This window comes from Rattus norvegicus, chromosome 6 (genome assembly GCF_036323735.1).
Source record: "Rattus norvegicus strain BN/NHsdMcwi chromosome 6, GRCr8, whole genome shotgun sequence".
Lineage (NCBI taxonomy): Eukaryota > Metazoa > Chordata > Mammalia > Rodentia > Muridae > Rattus > Rattus norvegicus.
In genome coordinates, this window is record NC_086024.1 from 61,372,682 (window position 1) to 61,387,563 (window position 14,882).

Below are 14,882 nucleotides of genomic sequence, written 5' to 3' on the forward strand. Positions count from 1 at the left end.
GGCATACCTAGAGTTAAGCCCTGGCATGGAGTATGCTTCCGAATCCTAAAGCAATTGCCCTGCCATTCTTTGGCTTTCTCCTTATTTTCATTTAACATTACTGAAATTAAATGCTAACCTTCAAAATTAAAGTCTCAGGAACGCTTTTAGTAGGTGGGGGTTGGGGGGTTAATAGGCTAATATTTGCTCATGGATAGGCTTTAGAGGTTATTTTTTTAAGCACTCCTGGGGCATTTTTAGAGCACTTTTAAATCTTTAATTAGTCCACATCCTTGTGGTGGGTCAATGATATTATGGACGAGATGCACAGATCAGAACAATTATGGTTTCAGCCAATCTTTACCAAGAAGGAAGGAGCATAGGACTCCATTGCAGCTCTCTGCCTAGGCCTTAGAACTTCCTCACGCCCTCATTGCCCCGCTTACCCAAACCTGTGTATCTTAGGTGGTCAGCTGTGTGTGCGTTGCTTGTTTTTTAATCAACCCAGCAGTTTGGAGATCTTAGGAGCCAGTATGTCCTGTGCTGTTGTTTGGCAGGACAGAGAAAGTCTTTTTTTAAAAAAAGAGCTTCCATAATGCCAAGATTTATTTCTTACAAGAACACACTGTTAATTTGGACATTGTTGGAGAATTTAAAGGCCTGCTGATTGGCGAAGAGATTCGGTTCTCTTGTACTTCCTGAATCTCTGAGGGTTATGGAAGGCAAGCCAGTAAGTAGGTTTTGTTTGGAGACTCCTTTGTTTGCCTGTTGATTAGTTTGGTGACAGAATTTAAAGAGAGAGAGTGCCATTTGGAGATTGCATTCTGTTTTCCCTGGTTTTTCTTAGGTTTCATTATTTGAGAACCCTTTCTTCCAGAAGTTATGTAAATGATCCAATTAGCTTAAAATTGGTCATTTTAGCCGTTAGAGATCATAGTAATTCAAAACCGTTCATTGTGCAGTTACTGGCAGCACACCTTAGTTGTATGATATGCCGAATTGTTTGTAATGGATGGATTAAAAAGGGGAGCACACGTCATCGTGCGATTTAAAACAAGTCACAGCACTACTGTTCTAGGAACAGAAATCTGAGGCTCACTAAAGCTGTTCACCTTGGGCCGTTTGGTTTAAACCGTTCACTAGCAGCTAGGAAATGTATCTCACACAAAGACAACTTTGTGTTAACTATTTCATCTGAAACACACTCTCTTCTCCAGATTTCGCCGCCAGCTTTCTGAACCCTGTAACTCTTTCCCTCCTTTGCCAACAATGCCAAGGGAAGGGCGTCCTATGTACCAACGCCAGATGTCTGAGCCAAACATCCCCTTCCCACCACAAGGCTTCAAGCAGGAGTACCACGACCCAGTCTATGAACATACCACCATGGTTGGCGGTGCAGCCAGCCAAAGCTTTCCCCCTCCTTTGATGATCAAACAGGAACCCAGAGACTTTGCATATGATTCAGGTATGCCCGTCTTCTTATGGAATTACATGTAAATCATCTTTTCACCTCCCTGGTTGATTTGATTAGGGTTGTCAGACTGGGTGCCTTCTGACCATTGGTTTGTAAGTGCGTATTCTGATTTTATCCTGTATTGGGGACGTTCTACAATTGAGGGGCATGTATTATCAAAAGACTTTGCCATGAGATGATGATCAAAAATAGTGTCTGAAAATGAAACCAGTTAAAAGACAGTACAATTTATAAATTTGAACTTACTTGAGTAAGAGCTGGAACTTGTAATTTTTTTTTCTTGATCCTGTTCTTTTTCCTTTTGCATCCTGCTATGGTAATGTTATTTAGAAACAATGCTTGCAAAGTAACGGTCTTTTATGGTGGGCATTTAGACTTGATAACTTAGAACAATCATTGGTGCCAAAAGTTCCAGTGGTTCTAAAGTAGAAATTCTTACATATTAGAAAGGGAACAGGGAAAAATGCAGATTTAAGCTTCTCTCACCGTGTTTGGCTTTGTCTCGGAGAGCTGGAAAATCTACTACATGTCATCTGTCAGAGGAAAGAGGTCTTCCTGAAGGTAAAGAAGCTTAAAATTGATTCCAAATGTGACTACCACGTTTCGCCAACATTTAATTTTAAAACTCAAAACTTTGCCTACCTTGTCTCTTTTGGTTTTGTCTGTGAAATTGGGACATAAGCTTTTTACACTTGTAGGTATTTTGAAAGATGTCGTCTTTCCAAGGAGGGCACCACACACCCGTCAGTTTTTATTCCTAACATTGTAGCTAGCTCCATGGCTGGTTTTAGATGAGGGGATACTTGAGTGGAGTCCAATTTCCTTCCATCTGGATGCAAGTAAATGGACATCCTTTATGAAAGAACTATTGTAATAATTTCAGAGTTCGGCTTAGGGGACAGAAAGCTGCTTCCAGGTTTTATCGAATAAAACAATTCTGCTTTATTGTGAAGGTCTCTTAGAGCTCAGCGCAGGGGTCCCCAAGACTTGAAGGCTCTCGCTCAGTTGGATCTTCACAGGATAGGAAGGGGAAGGACTAAAGGCATTGGTTACTCTAATGCATGCCTCAAATATCATAAAAACACAGTAATTTCTCAACAGCCCCGAATTTCTTGTCCAACTGACCCTCCTAGGGCCTGGGGAGATTCTGCTCAGGCATGGTTGGTTTCTTGAGAGCAGGACATCTGTTTGTGCCTCTAACCTGGTCTAGGGGGAAAAGTCAGAAGCAACGATCCTTATGTTTGTATGTTAGACCTCACCAGGTCTGAGGCAGCATTGGGCCAAGAGCTAGGCAAACAGGTAAGCTTGTCTCTGTAGAAACATTGGTTCTAACCTATTCTAGGATTAATTTTAAGAGGTTTCCTTAAAAGCTAAATTTGAGCTGGACTTCTATGTTGTTTTCAAAATGCGTTTTCAAAGAAGAAAAAAACGAATATTTATTTTGTAGATGATTTACTGTTTAGAAAAATAACTAAGTTTACTGAGTGAGGTCATGCATCTTGGGAACTTTCTTGAAATTCCTCCTAGTGGTGTGAGTTTAAAGCCTCTTCATGGCTGTCCTTGGATTTCCATAATTGAATACTTCGAAAGCCAATGTTTGGTTCTGCTGTAGGTAGAAACATATTTCAATGTTAATTTCAAATTCCTTTGACTGCTGTTATGCTTATCTCTAGCTGTTGTTAGTTTGCTGCAGTAATGTTTAATTAATTAATAAATAATTTAAAGAAATAACAGATGGAAATTATATAAGCTAGTATAAATAGTCAATCAGTGGGACTTGTATAATATGTTGAAAATTTTCTACTTTGCTGTTGTTAAAAGTATAATAGTAAAGGAGTAACACCGAACCTTTTTGTGATTCTCTAATTCGTTCCACATGTGTCTTCTCATGTTTATATTGCAAACACATGTATGTGTAGCATGGAATTAAGTGTTTATATTTTGTGAACCAAGAAAGAAGAGATTTAAAAATTCTAATGAGGCAAACATTTAAGGGGTGGATTTGGAAGAGTTAACTGCATATCCTATGGGTCAAATATAGTGTGGATGTTAGAGTCAGACAGTGTGTGCCTCAGAAGCTCACCTCTTGGCACTAACGTTTAAGGGAACCATTCAGCATCCTATCTTAAAAGGGTAGATGTCTCTTTTTTTTTTTTTTTTTTTTTTCGGAGCTGGGGACCGAACCCAGGGCCTTGCGCTTGCTAGGCAAGCGCTCTACCGCTGAGCTAACTCCCCAGCCCCAGATGTCTCTTTTCTTCTAAGTGTTCCATGTGTCTTCAACTGGCTTGTAAAATACTACTTAACATTTGAGAGATACTGATTTTTTTTTATGACCTCCCTAATTATGTTTTTAAATGACACAGTTATGTAACACTTCTTAATTCTAATCTCAGTTTTGCCCATAGGATTCAGATATATTTGAAGAGTTAAACTCTAAAGGTTGGACTTTTGGATGTGATCTAAAGGAAGAGCTTTGGTATACGATTTCAAAGAGAACCATTCATTAATAAGTTAGTGTCAAAATTTGTTTGCTGCTATGCAGTTGATCTTTTGTATGTATCACATACAGCAACCAACAAGGATAATCTCTGGAAATTTTGTTTGTCATTAGCTCATTCATCTTCCCTGAGAGCACATTAAATAACCTTTTAGGAACTCTAATGTATTTATCATTGAATCGCCACTCTCTCTCTCTCTCTCTTTTTTTTTTTTTATATTGGTTTTGAACCAGTAGCACATCAGGATGTTCTTTATGGGGGATTTTTAAACAATACAAGAAAATGTGTTTTCTACATGAGTTGCTCTAGAATCTTTGATTTAAAGTTATCACTTCAGAAGGATTCTGGGATACTTTATTGCTTAATTCAATGTACTATAAATGTTGTGACAATAAGAGATGTCTTCAAAGAGAAAAGACAGCATGATTGTGCTCTAATAAAACCTGACATTAATTATGACATGGGAAATGGTAGGTCTATTAGTTATAATTATAATTACAGGAACGCAATTTTAGCTGCCGAATATTTAAGATAAAAAATTCAAAATATTATGTTATTAGAGTAGAAATCTTTATTCAAGGAAGGAAGGGGGGGAGTTGGATCAGACAGAGAAGAGAAATGAACTAGATATTCAAGGAGCCAATTTATTAGGCCATACAGTGTGATATAGTTCCATCATGGCACTATATGGGAAAGTTAATGCAGTATGTCTACTCCGTTGATTTGTTTCTCTTTTAGCCAGATAGTGCTGGGTAGAGCACCAAACAGGGTTTTGTTTGTTTGTTAGTTGCCTTCTAAAATTAAATGTATATAGAACATTCGTTGGACAAGAAACCATATAGAGTCAGGATGTGCAGAATGCTTCATTTGGAATGTATAAAAGAGTGCCTCTAGGCAGACTCCCACTTTCATAAGTGTGTTTGTCCGTCTTTGTAATTATGTCCCATTGGAATGCTAAGGAGACAGGTAGTATCTTCTCTTTTTGCTTCTGAGACCATCTTTCTATGTAACCACAGCTGGACTGGGTCTCACAGTATTGACCAAGTTAGCCTTGAAATTGTCACAAACCATCCTCCTCAGGCTCTGCAGAACAGAACATGATATATATATATATATATATATATATATATATATATATATATATGGAATATATATTATTCCTTATTGCTCAGTTCTTCATTGTATTTGTTCAGAGTAAAGGGAAGTGTTTTACAGATTTTTGCATTTTAAATGAGGTAAATATTTACCTTAATTTGGATGAAGAACTTCTATATAGTTAAAGGCTCTCTCTGAGATCCAGTGGTTAGAAAAGCATCACCTGTTTCAGATTTTAGAGCTTTGCTTCCCTAATTTAGTAAATCATATGGGCCAGTGGTCAAATTTTACTTGAAATTTAGGAGCTCACTGCTTGGAGGTAGCAAATTATAAGACCACAAATCTTGTAAAAGAATAAGTTTTAAGATTAAGTTTACTTCTTTTTCTCTTGCTTTCTTTTTCTAACAAATTTATCTCAAACGTCCTTTTTCCCCTTTGAGACAGGTCCTCACTCTGCAGCCCTACATGGTTTGGAATTCACTATGTGAATTTGATAGATTCATGAATATCTACCTCCCGAATGCTGGGATTAAAGACATGTGTCACCTTGCCTATCTCCTTAAACATTTTTAAGAAATGAGTTTATCAGGGCTGGAGAGATGGCTCAGCTGGTGAGAGTGCTCACTGTTCTTGCAGAGGATGTGAATTTGGTTCCCAGCCCTACACTATAGTTCACAATTCCCTGTAACTCCAGTCCTAGGAGATCCAAAGTTGTTTTCAGACCTGTGTTGACACCAGATACACATATGGTAAACATACATCCATCTAGGCAAACCCTCATACACATAAAATAAAAACAAATCTTGAAAAAAAAACCATGAGTTTATTAAAGTTTACCAACTGTTTATAAGTGCTTCTAGCAAAGGCTCAATAATTATTAGAAGAAAGATAAACAAATGAATGGCCCACTAGCTACGAGTCCTTTGTATGCAACTTGATTTGTCTGAGTCTCTTATGAGACTTCAGTCTTTCATTTTAATAGCCTGGTATACTGTGCATACGGTCAAACTGGAACAGAAGACTTGAGACTCTGTCAGCTGTGTTCATTTTTACACGAGCAAACGTGTAGAGTCCTGCAGTATCTGAAACAGATGTCAGGAAGCCCTTGGAGGAATAGAATGTCCCTCTTTTGAATCACTGAAAACCCATCCATTCTTTTTTTTTTTTTTTTTATTAACTTGAGTATTTCTTATATACATTTCAAGTGTTATTCCCTTTCCCGGTTTCCGGGCAAATATCCCCCTCCCCCCTCCCCTTCCTTATGGGTGTTCCCCTCCCAACCCTCCCCCCATTGCTGCCCTCCCCCCATAGTCTAGTTCACTGAAACCCATCCATTCTTAACCTAAGTGACTTCTCTCAAGTTCTGTGACTATGTCTTTATCACCTTAGAAATTTGTAAAGACTTATTTTTTTGCCACTAGCTAGTAAAAATATGATGTGTAGGCAGAGAAATGAGAAAATAACCAGCTTGTATCTTTGGTATTCCCTTGGGCCTCGGCTAACACTTTAACAAAGAACTCTGAATCCTATTCAAGTTCAGAAATGGGGCTAGGAGACGACACTTATGTCCTGAGTGCTGTTCTGTGTTTTGTTGTATTGGTGGATTGTCATCCTAAGCATTTAGATGGACAGCAGTGAAATGAGTCAGAGAACATAGCTTGGGCTTCCACCTGCAGGACATAGAACATGGTTTAAAATTGAAGCTTTGCATGACCAAAACATCACTGGCTAAAGCAGTAAGAGCAATGTGGCTATTTGTTTCTTAATAGATGTACAGAGGCCTTTATGTGTTTGGAGATAATTTGTCAGCAACTTAATCCATTGACTAAACTTGTAAAACAGTAAAGAAAAATAATAGAATTAAGGAGGTTAGAACTAGTCCTAGTGTGCCTTCAGAGTATGAATACCCTCATTGTTACTTTGCCCTTTAACAATATCCCAGAACTCTGTCTTCAAAGACAGCAAGCCTAATACAAACAACTGGAGAAGAGGAAGAATTTATTTTGGATCAAGTTTTCAGAGATGTCAGTCCGTAGTCCTTGGCAGTGTTGATTCTTGGTGTAGAGTACATCACTGGAGTGCAATATGTGGGAGACGCTGGGCTATTCATGGCCCACAACCACCACAAAGAGATGGGAAGGAGGGTGGGCTGGAGACCAGATACAACCTTCAAAGTTTCTTCTCAGGAGAATGAGAGGTAACTGAGATTTCCTCTAGTTCCTAATTTCTACCACCTTCCAAATAGTGCTAACAGTAGGAGACCAAGTCTTTGGTACTGGAGCCCATAGGACAATGTGCATGCTCCAACTGTAACATATGCATATACTTACAAGAGAGAGACATATATACTTGTACCATTGGCAATTCAGAAATTTCTTACTGAAGAAACCATTTTTGGTTATTTTAAAAATCAAATCAAAATTGGTATTCTAACTGGAGAGTTCATTGGGCAAAATGGTGGGATGTGTTTTTATGCTTGAGAGCCAATGCATCCTTCCTAATGTATACCTTCTCTCATCAGCTACACTAATATCTCCATTCACTTCCTTGTTGCTAGGGTGGAATAACTAATAAGGGAAGAGGCGCAAAATACCTAGAACTTTTTAACTCTTTAAAAAAATTCGTCATGAAATTTGTGATGAAATTATACTTTTCAACACATTTAGAAAGAAACATAAGTAAACATGTTTAATATGTTTAACTTATATGGTAGTATACCTTAATAGTAATACAGGGTCATAGCTTGCATGTTTTTGTGTTCATCTTACTGACAAGGAATTGAAGTTCACAGCCACTGCCCAGCATCACAGGAAAAAAAAAAAATCTAACCATTTATCTCCACAATTCAAAATTTGAATTATATCTCCTACTGAATGCATATTGCTCTTGTGCCAGCATGAAGTTAAAGTTAAGAAGGAGATTGTTTGCATTTGAGTACAAGTACTGGACCTAAATTGCAAATCAACTTGTATATATTTTAATATCTGTCTCCAAATAGTTGTTAGACTACATTCCATAAACTGTTTTAATCAAGTTTCAAATGTATTGACTCATGGAGGTTATGCAGTACATTAAACTCTTAAAAATATGAAATAATGTTGGGTCTGGTAGCACAGTACCTGGAGGCAAAAGCAAGCTGAACAGAGTTTGAGGCCAGTCAGGTCTATAAAGGAAGATTTAGGCCATCAGGGTTACAGAGTGAGACCATGCCTTTAAAACAAACAAAATCCATCTTCCCCTAAAGCAGACATAAAATGGTGTATATTTATTCATTAATACTTTTCCATACATCTTCTTCCCATGAACCTTCTTCGGTTATTTAAATCTTGAGCCTCTAAGGTAAGGCCACAATGTTGTTCTCTAGCATTTGTTTTGCCCGATGTTAGAGGCTGTTAGTCAAATACTGAGCGGTTGTAATGCCATAGTAAGAATGGATTCAAAACAGACTGTCCTGCTTTGGACTGCCTCTGCCCTCCCCAGGTGTAGCAATGGTTTTCTTGAGAGTCGCTCAGGTGTGAACACCGGGCCTGTTGATCGCACATCTGTTCCTAGATGGGTTCAAGTAACCAGAAGACAGGCATGCTTCCGTTCCTCTTCCAGATGGCTGGTAAAACACATGTCACACCGTTTAGGTTAGAACTGGGTCTTTCCGATTCCTCCTTGCCATTGCTTAAATTAGATCATTTTCAACATTTCTATTTTTGTTAATTTCTGGTGCAACTATGATTATGGTTCTATAAACTCTGTCTTTGTTGTTGTTGTTGTTGTTGTTGTTGTTGTTTGTATCTGAGATGTGACACTCCCAAGGCTCAGCTCTGTTCTCTATGAGGCACCAGTACTTAAGGCCACATGCCTTTCACAGAGTGCTGTAGCTTAGCTTCCCTCTCTCCTAACTTTTCATGTTGTCGCTTAAAAAAATGCAAGTCAGGAAGCACTTGGGAATATTAAAGAAGGTGCTATTGATTATTTGGAAGATGTTAACTTTCTACCTGTGACACTAGCATCCAAAGATAACCACGGATTTGTGGACAACTAGGCCGATGTTGTAGGTGCTTAATTTGTGACAGTGGTATTTACCTATTTGATCTCATTATTGTAATAGTTGTCATGGATCAGCCTCACAAGTTGACTTTGCTTTTCATTGTCTACCATGAGTTGTGTGGTTTTTTCCTCATTCGATTCTGGTTAAAGTAGCAATCTCCCGAACCACGATGCTGGTTTATGCTATCAGTTTTTCTAAGAAATGCTTCAATATACTCTAAATCTACAGTTACTGTAAGTGGCCTTGGCGAGTGATTTGATTTGAGAATTGAGACTACAGTCTGGATTTACTCTTCATGCATTAACACAGGTCAAATGGACAGGGACTGCATTTTAAGTCAGTAATGGAAGGCTGAAGGCTGTCTTAAACCAATCATATCAGTTTTACCCATGACTGATTGATCCCTAGGGGCAGAGCCTTGTAAGCATTTCTTTTACATGAATGGACTCCATAGAGCCTGGAGTTTCATTCATAAAATGGAGACTGAAAGGAAACACACACACATGCACAAGCACACACAGAGCCTGGCTCTCTGGAATGCCATTTATAAAGAGCTGGAGGGGATAGTGTTCCATCAGCTGCTGCTTTTGCCAGTTGACTGGAAGTAATGATTAATGTTCATTGGTCCTGCTTGTGTGTAACCTGACACCATTTATGGCCTTCCAGAGTTCCTAATGTATGGTGAATGAGAAGACAACATTCTCAAATCAGAAACATAAACAGGAACTGGTGGGTCTGAATTCCATTCAAATATGTCATCTCAGCCCCACTGTGTTTGTCTAACTTGGATTTTACAGGCAGGAAAGGGGGAAGGGAGGAAGGGAGGGATAACATGCTCCTTAGCTGTACTCGTTTGGAAAGGGGAACTTGACAGGGGTGGAGTACACTTTTTTAGTGTGTAATTTATGGTTTCTTTTCAAACATAGCAACTGGGACACTTAGGCTTTATGTTGCTTACCACCAGTGGGTGAAATGAACATATAACTGTTTTTATAAGTAGAGCTGAGATTTGAAATTAAACAAAACAGCTTACAGACCATTGACTATCTTTCTGTGTTTGGTTGAATGTGTTTAGTGAATGTGAACAAAAGAGGCAAAAGGTTACCTTCTTTTCAAAACAGAGTGAGTGTGTGTGTGTGTGTGTGTGTGTGTGTGTGTGTGTGTTTGAGCATGCACATGCATGCATGTATACTCCTATGTCCGTGTGTACTCATTGGAGTGTATGTCCTTATAAAAATGTTTTGGAGCTCAAATATTTCCATACTCAAATAAGTTAACTAAGTTATGAGGAGGAATGGGTTTCATAACTTAAAATATTAAAACTTGTATTGGGTTAAATAAATACTTACTGTTTTCATTGTGTGTATATGTTTCTATTTCATTGTTTTTAGTAGTGCTTGGTACCTTTCTTAGGGACAGGTAATTCAAATGGATAGAAAATACTCAACAAGCAAAATAAAGCTGCAAAATCAGCAATCTTCTGGTTGTGATTATTTAATAGGCCTCTACCTTTGGTTTTGACTCCTCCTTGTGTGTGAGCCTTAAGAACTTACTGCTTTATTTATGTGATCTGCTTTTTACTTATGTTCAGGGTTAAATAGTAAAATCACCCAGTTGGCAACTATTTGTATCATTTGGAGCAAGCTTTACAATTTCTTTTGCTTCCCAATTCATTTATTTGCAGGAATGGGGGGGGTGGGTTTTTGTAAAGATGAAATATGGTCATGCTTTAACAGTGCCTAACACAGTGTCTAGCATAGATTATCAGACCTGACACTGATGCAGGATATTCAGTGGCATGATTTTATCACAATTTCTGTAAAGACTATGAGCCCTTCAACAAGGCGCTATAAACTCATACTCAGGCGAGAGGATTGCATGAAATATAAGAGATATTCTTCCAAAATCATCATATATGAACCCAGTATGCTCTGGCTGACATAGTTCAAGATAAATTCTGTTACTTGTTCCATTTTTATTGGACGCAAGAAGAACAAATTATCTGAATATGGTAGGAATCCCAGAAAAAAATGAAACCAAGAGGAAAAACTACCTCCAAAACTCTTACATCATCCAGCTTCCAGTGAGAAATGAATCAGGACCGACTGGGTCCTCAGTATCAAGTCCTTCATTGAAGACTGTTGTCGTGAATCATTGGGTCGGTCAATGGCATTGGTTCTCATATTTACTCTTAACTGCAAGACTATGTGTTAACTGCTGGACTACAACATTATCGAGTCAATACCCAAAATCACAAGAGTGCTCGTGGCTTCTGCCACTTTAACTTTATTTTTGACTAGCTTAATAAAATCACAACCCTGTAAAGCTTACAACATCCTGGGTTTAGAGTGTTCATAAGCTTTTTAGACCTGTTTACGTTTTGTGGGTGATACTGTCCAAAACTAGCTCAGAAGCTTATGGGAAATATTTGTAGTTTCAGAGGGAAAGTAATATGCTGTCGTGTGCCCCTGTGCTGCCACTGTGTCTCAGAAATATTGAGCTCTCTTCACTGCAATATTCCCTTCTTCATTCCTGGGTTTTGCCAACAGCATGTTGGTTAGGAATGTTTGTAGTCCCCTGCCTCCTTTTAGAGAAGAGTCTGTCAGTGTAGGCTTAGTTTATGTGCCTTCATAGTTTGTTGAAATAAAATTATCCCAAGCATGGATGAAGCAATACTGAATTTATCACTTCCCTTTTACAACTTAAGCCACATCCAGATCCAGTACTTTCTTTTTTAAGATGCATTTATTTTATTGTATGTTTATGAGCGTTTTACTTTCATGAATGCCTGTGTACCATGTGTGTGCCTTATCCTCAGAGAGGTCAAAAGAGGGTGTTGGAAACACTGAAATTGGAATTAAGGATCATTGTGAGCCACCAAGTGCGTGCTGAGAATCGGACCTCGGTTCTCTGCATGAACAAAACGATTGCTAAACCACTGCCATTGAGACACCTCTCCAGCCCTTCCACCACCTCCTCAGACCTCTGTGACTGAGAACCAGCAGCTCCATAAAACTTCACTGTTTTCAACTTGTTTGTCTTCTTTCTCATGTGAGTCTAGACATCCTCCTGCTGGAACTTATTTTAGACTTAATAACTTGCAGATTTCTTCAATATAGAGTACATTATTGGTGAAAAAAACATCTTTTTCCTGACTATGTCTTTTAGGAAACTGTGAAACGTCATTTTCTAGGAAACTATGAAATGTAGTTTTCTTTATTAATTATATCAAGTTCTTTCATGGATTAAATGTTAAAGCAGAGTTAAAGGTGACATGAGTGGTTCTGTATTTGCATTTATACCTAGCTTTATGATTCTGTATTCGCATTTATACCTAGCTTCATGATTCTGTATTCGCATTTATACCTAGCTTCATGAAGTTTGGGTTATTTATGATGGGTTTTAACATAATATGTGATATTAATAGAAAGTAGGAAGAAACAAGCCCAAAACAGGGAAGTAAGAGTTAAGGAACTGAAGGGAGTGAAAACATTAGCAGAATAAAGTTCTCATTGGTGTCATAAGCTGTTAATATAGCTCATGTCAGGATATTTTTCCCTTTAGTGCTTGGACTTGAACCAAGTCCTCCCTGCATGCTAGGCAAGCACTCTACCATCCTGTGTATCCTGCTCTACCTCAGGATTGAATGCGTGTACTTTCAAGAAATTTGTTGAATAATACTATTAACCAAAGCTTAGCATGATGGTTCATGTTTGTGACCCTAGTCCTGGGCAGGGTCAGTTAACAGGACAGGATGAGACCCTATTTTAAAAGTGAATGAATGGTTTCATGTTGTCTACACCTAGTCATATGGCCCCTACAAGGAGTGAAAGCCTACAGTCAGGCAATTTTTGCATTCTAATTTAAATGAAATCAAAGACACAGACTTGAGCTACTCCTACTTTAAGGGGATTTGTCTTCTACTGTAAGATATTCAAAAGCTTAATTAAGTTGTGCCTTGATTATTGCTGCAGGAGTCTACGCAGGGGCATCCAGTGAAGAAGGATGCTTTCCCTACCTCCTTGTTCTGTTTGCTATATGAGATAATCCTGCTTTTACACACTGTTTGATAACAAAGCAGTTTCAGCAACCACTAAAAATGCCCTAGACAATTGTGAAATCTTTCCTGTCTGAGCCTGGTGTACCTTTTGGAAGCTTAGACAAATGATAGCCAAAGGGGAATTTTCATTTTGTACAACTGAGCAGCAAATATGCAAATCAAAAGGAGTGCCTGGCCTATGCCATGTGCAAATTCAGAGCTGTACTTCATGGTCAAACCCTTGCTAAAGCTGCCTAGATCCATACATTCCCAGTACAGCTTCACATTGTTAGTCAAAGATGGAGAAGCAGATCTTTGCAAAGTTTCTTGCATATGTACCTTGAGATGGTATCACTTCAAGTATGATACCTTTAGTAGTGACACTACAGGAAGCCTAGCCCAACAGGGCACTTTGGAGAGTTAGCATTCTTTGTTCTTGACTCCACCCATACATCCAAGCTTTGAGTTGCTAGCAACACTGCACGGCTTTGAATTTTTACAGCATATTAGATCAGCTTTCATTGCCACAAGAGCTCATCTGTAACAAATTACAGGCGCTGTGATTTCTGTGAGCTGATTTGGTCAACACTAATACCGTGTTTTAGAACCCTTTGATCCACAACTTTCGACAGCAATAAAAATCCTTTGTCCTAAATTCAATTTATATAATCCAATTTATAGACTGACTTTCAAACTTCATAGGCCAGTGTTATTTAAGAACAAACAACAAGGGTTAATACTGGGGAGGGGAGGTGATTTCAAAGAGAGATCCTGAGTATTTAAAACGTCTAATGGAAACCCTGGCTTGATCATACATTCATGGTGACTGTACGGTCAATATATTTTAGATACCATAGACTAAGAGATAAAGTTACAGAGACTATTCCAGAGTAACTTCACTAGTAACCAACGAGTCAACTAGTTCATGAGACCTAAGAATAGGAAATTAAGATACTGAAATATGTATTTATAGCCTAAATTCTTACCGTCTGTATACCGTCTGTATCACTTCATATCAGAGACAGTAAAGAGTTGCTTTCTCTCCCCTTGCCTTACAGTGTAAAGCTCTTCAGGAAAATACAGTACTAATCTGGGCAGCTTTACCAAAGGGACAATATTCTATACAACTTACTTGTATGCTCCTCTTAACAACCCTTTTAAAATTATCAATAGCACTCCCATTTTACAGATGTTAACCAACTTACACAAAGCTATATTCCTATGAAATGAGAGAGCTCAGATTTGAACTTGTACCTAGTAGATTACAATGTAATCATTGGCAATCACTGTGCTGGTCGTCCTAAAATTATAACCAGAGGAGGCCAGATAAGACAGTATAAATGTCTTGCCATTCTAGCATGCTGTTTGGGTCAGGCTACGACTGATTGTTGCTCTTGCATTATACTTTCTTCCACAAGCAAAAGTGTGAGGCTCTGCACACCGGCACCTCCGTCCCTGTCACCCAACGTCTACCTTTGAAGTCACCACTTAGCCAGTTTGGTTCTTAGTTGAGCGTTTAGCAAAAGTTCAAATGTAATGTCAAATCGCACCAGTTGTACTTTTTTTTTTTTATTAGATAAGGTAGAAATGAAAGCAGCAGGCAATTTAATTAGCAGTAATTTTTCTGGGCAAGTCATTACTTTGATGAACTTCAGAGCAATGTTTACGGCCCCTAATTAACCATGTTAGTCATTTGATTGAATAATCACTTTGGAAATGTTTCTACAATTTGATTAGAGTCTGACCCACTCTGAT

The 14,882-nt window shown here is 38.4% G+C and overlaps 1 protein-coding gene across 9 annotated transcripts in view; it reads left to right on the forward strand.

The window, feature by feature from the left end:
* Positions 1–14,882, forward strand: part of Etv1 (ETS variant transcription factor 1) — a 92,150-nt gene that overhangs the window by 55,846 nt on the left and 21,422 nt on the right. For all 9 annotated transcript variants that reach the window (XM_063262098.1, NM_001108709.3, XM_063262097.1 and 6 more), the window contains 1 exon segment: positions 1,197–1,444. In XM_063262098.1, coding sequence (XP_063118168.1) covers positions 1,197–1,444 — 248 coding nt within the window.